Source organism: Lytechinus variegatus, chromosome 19, assembly GCF_018143015.1.
Source record: "Lytechinus variegatus isolate NC3 chromosome 19, Lvar_3.0, whole genome shotgun sequence".
NCBI lineage: Eukaryota > Metazoa > Echinodermata > Echinoidea > Temnopleuroida > Toxopneustidae > Lytechinus > Lytechinus variegatus.
In genome coordinates, this window is record NC_054758.1 from 16592889 (window position 1) to 16597230 (window position 4342).

General features: G+C 43.2%; 1 protein-coding gene across 1 annotated transcript; it reads right to left on the minus strand.

Moving 5' to 3' along the window:
• Nucleotides 1-397: 397 nt before the first annotated feature.
• On the minus strand, nt 398-3299 carry LOC121406084. Its single transcript, XM_041597093.1, has 2 exons — nt 1616-3299; nt 398-1137 (listed from the first exon to the last, which is right to left on the minus strand). The coding sequence occupies exons 1-2, from the start codon at nt 3188-3190 to the stop codon at nt 490-492; spliced, it is 2223 nt and encodes a 740-aa protein (XP_041453027.1). The 5' UTR covers nt 3191-3299; the 3' UTR covers nt 398-489.
• Nucleotides 3300-4342: the final 1043 nt, after the last annotated feature.

Consider the following 4342-nt stretch of genomic DNA (forward strand, 5'->3'; position numbering starts at 1 on the left):
ATTCGCCTAAGTACCTCCCCCCCTTACCTCAGTCTGCTATTACATTGTATTTTGATGAAATGAAAAGGGCGCAAATTACAAAAATATAGAAGAAAATCCTTCCGTGATGAAAACCAATACTTTTATATTTTAGTAAAGGTGTGATGAATAGATAGGAAGATTTGGAAATGAGAAGCAAATCAAAGAATATCGAAGAGGTATATAAGTAATGTGAAAGGAAGTATGAAAACAGAAAAAGGAAGAAAGAAAGAAAGAAAGATATAGAGAGAGAGAGAAAGAAAGAAAGAAAGAATGAAGGAAAGAAAGAAAGAAAATAAGAAAGAAAGAAATATTACTTAATTCGAAATATACGGAGAAATAAATTCAGAGAATCATCAAGGAGGGGGCAAGTTTGTAATGTCGATATATATGAAAGATGCTCTTCTCTTGTCCAGTTTGCTTTAGCATGTTTAGTGGGGAGAAAACAAAATAATGTTTGCAATCATGAGACTATTTGTTTATGCCAGCCATTATTGACGACAAGGTGATAAACTGTATTCGGGCATTGCTCATGTCACATACGCTGAGAATATCGTCGCTTACGAAAGTGACTCCGTGTGGAAAAAGAAACTGCCCGTCTCCGCAACCCTGTTGTCCAAAACTACCCACCACGCTAAGCTCCTCGTCAACGACCACGAGCCGGTGCCCGATCTGGTCAGCGACCACGGCACCGCGTCCATCCGGCAGCCACGCCACGCCCGTCGGTCTGATCTCGATATTGGTAGCTGTACTCGGTGGTCCATGGCGTGACGTCAGATGCGAAGCCACGAGTTTGACGCGGAGCGGAGGTTGCGCGTTATCAGTGCGCGCGAGAATAAGCGCACCGGCGCCGTAGTCGCTGACGAGTAAACGATTACCAGTTTGATCGATTGATGCGTAATATGGGCATACCATGCCCTCTTGACTTGGTTTGCTGAGAGCAATGGCCGTGGATTTGGGTTTGCAGTCATGCTTGTCACGAAGATCTAACATCTGAACACAGTGGTTTCCTTGGTCGCAGATGAAGACGCGGTGACCATGTGACGTCACACCTCGAGGGTCGATTTGCTCGGGAAGTTGTAGGGAATGAACCCTCCGTCCTTCCTCAAATAGGATGACCTGAAGAAACACGGAAAATAATGAAAATAGAAGAATTAAAATTCAACTTTGTGCAGTCTTCATCTGTTAGCTAGGCATCACAGTAACTGCGGTCTATATTCTATCAATTTGTGCAGCGTTAAAGCGTTAAAACATACGCCTATAATAACTGCTACTGTTAAACGGTTTATTATCTATGAGTTTGTGTAATATTAAAATGAAAAGTAAAAATTGGGATGGGGACCAAGCCCCCCCCCTTACCCCTACTCCTCCTTAATCCGTGCACGAGCTGGCCGTTGCCTCATTAGCTAACCATGTCACGGGGACTCTTTTATTTCTTATTCTCATTACTTTTCGTTTATTTTCATAGCCCTTTAAATCAAATATTTTCAAGTAGGTTGGGAGGTTGTTTGTACAACCATATCAGCAGACATCGCAGTCATAAATGGTGTGAATGTTAAAAAGAATAAGTCAAATCAATAATATATCAGAAATCTACCTCCTTTCGTTGTGAATCTGATACGACCAGGCAACCGCCATCTATCTGAGTAACATCAAAGACTCCCTGGGCCTTTGCCGACTCTCCATCATCTTCCCATACGGATGACGAACACGTCACTCTCCCATCCAATCCAACGTCCAAGATCCTACCGCGTCCGCAGTCTGCCACGGCAACCGCACCGTCCATACCGCTTTGAAGTCGACAGATTCCTGAGGGCCGTTCTACCTGACCATTATCTTGGATGAGTGTTTGATACTTTACTCCAGGCCTACGTGAGTTGGCTACAGCTCTCCCTCCCTGGAGAAGAGGGATATTCGGCAAAGTCCTTTTGGCAGAACGTTCTTGCGTTTTCTGGAGGCTTCTTTCGCACGACTTGGAACCACGACAGCTTCGATGAGGACCGTCGTACAGTTCTCTGATAGAAGCATCTTGAGCGGGCAGCGCTAAGGTTTGACCACTTTCTGGTCTTCGGGCGGGTGGCTCAGTGCCTGGAGGTGTTACAGATGCTATATCGGGAAGATATCGATTATTCTGGAGGATCTGGGGCTCGCAACCATCTGCTTCTGAGCGTAGGTCCAGAGGTGTCACCGGCACCCTTGATGAGCGAGGTTTCGGTGACAGACTCTTCGTTCTACGAGGCGGGGTTGGAACGAGATGAGACGTGGGTCTTCCGTTCCTTGAAGAGGATTCTTCGAGAGACCAAGAAAGAGAAGATGTTGGTGTTCCTACTCTGGATTTAAGAAGCTGGGTTTTCTCACGCAGTGTTGTCATTTGCTCCACTGCACCCTTGATGGTAACCTCTACATCGGAATTATTGATCACCTCGAGGTCATCCAGTTCGGTAACAGAGTTCTCCGTGCTCATTTTTCTTGCTTTCCTTTGAAAGCCGTCCACCTCAGATAGAAAGGAGTTGAGCATAATCTCAGAACGTTTTCCATTCAACCGATTGCGAACTCTGTTCTGTAGTCGCCCTGTGTACTCTTTTAACTGCACTCTCTCTTTCTCCATCGCCTTCTTTCTATTTTCAATCATAATCTTATTCGCCTTCGTATTTTGTTTCAACGACTTAATGATCTTCTTTTTCCTCTTCTCCATGACGTCGACGATTTCTTCGAAGTGTGCCTCGACCAGCTTAACATTTTTGTCGAGACCGTTTTTAATCATCTGAAGCACCTTGTCGAAGTGCTTTCCGAGAGGTTTGTAGACAGCTTCGTCGAGATGGCGAAGCTTCGTTAGCTGTGTCTTCAAGATCTCGTTCTTCTCACTCGACAACGACGTCGGTGACGATGAGCTTATCGGCGGAAAAGATGATTCGGAGGATGTGACCTCTTGACTCGGGTTGGGGGACACGTTTCGAATTTGGCAAGAGACGCAAAAGACAGTGGTGTCCCCGCTGTTAACCAAAGCGTTACAACTGTCACAGACCCTATGGCCACATGTCAGGAGGGAAGCTTTCATCGAATTAGACAACAAGCACACAGAACATCGTGTTTTAGTGCAACCCCTCTCCTGTTCTCCGTGATCTATTACTTCTATCCTCAAAAGTGAACTGAAATCGTTCTCCATCATCATCCGTTTGGTGTCCCACTCTCGAAATGCAAATCGCGGAGACCGATCGAGACGCCCACTCGACACAGAATAAACAGGGGATTAATGGCAGATTGTTCCTATTTCAGAGTGATAATATTGATCCATTGATTTTGAGCCTTTCCCACTGTTGGTTTCGTCTTGTTTACTTTGTTGCCAGGGAAACATCCGCCAGAGTTCGTCTATCAGGAGCGTTCAAATGAAGTACATTTTCAGGATTCCCCTAAACGTCATGGATGTGTGAATAGGGGGCAAAGTCCGGAACCGGTGTCCCGTCCAATAGCAAAAGGTACATGGTCTTACAAAGACGTACGATTGATCCGATCAATCTCAACTTTATAGAAATCCATCAATGTCAGAATTTTTGGGTTAGAAATTTTGCAAATAGTCCTTTTGCAAACCAAGCGAAGCACACTAAATTTTCAAGAAAAAAATGAATGTATGACTATACTGCATAGCTAGGAAATATTTTGAACAAACATGCATTTTTTGTGTTTACGTTGCTGGCTTTCCATAGTTGTGGTTGATCCGATCAATCGCAAATCTTTGTAAGAACTGGCCCCGGTGAGCGTTTCATAAAAGGACGTGTCAGATGTTTTCTTGTTTTATCCGACTGTTATCACAATAACAATGCTTCTTAGCGAATCATAATCAAGGAAAGTTGTCAGATTCGACCAACTTGTCGGACAACAAACTGGGGTCTGGGATATATAACACGTACAACCCCTAAATTCAATTGAGAAATTGATGACTTCATGCCGTCTATATAGCACCCTCGCCCCCATAAAATATCCTCGTTCCGACTCCACTCTGTATCGATTTTTAAGGTATGTGATTTTTTACACTCTTAGATTTTTAAAAGATATTTTTATTGACCCCCGATGGTTATCAAATTGTCAAAATCAATTCCATATACATAAAGAATTGCATACAATGTAATTACAGCATATCAACACAAATAGCATGAATAATAATTCGTTAACATCAACGAGAAGGCTTCCACAGAAATGGTACAGAGCGGTAATAATAATTTTGTAGTATATAGATGTATATTCAAAACTTATTACTTATTTCTTATACAGGATAAACAATAAATTTAGAATACTAAATGATAAGGATTTGGGAAAGGAAACAGAA

What these genes read in the sequence shown, in the direction of transcription:
- LOC121406084 (XM_041597093.1), bottom strand. Translation starts at nt 3,190, where the DNA reads ATGATGATGGAGAACGATTTCAGTTCACTTTTGAGGATAGAAGTAATA. An exon ending in CAGATTCACAACGAAAGGAG is followed by an intron (nt 1,138 to 1,615) that starts GTAGATTTCTGA and finishes GTGTTTCTTCAG; the next exon opens with GTCATCCTATTTGAGGAAGG.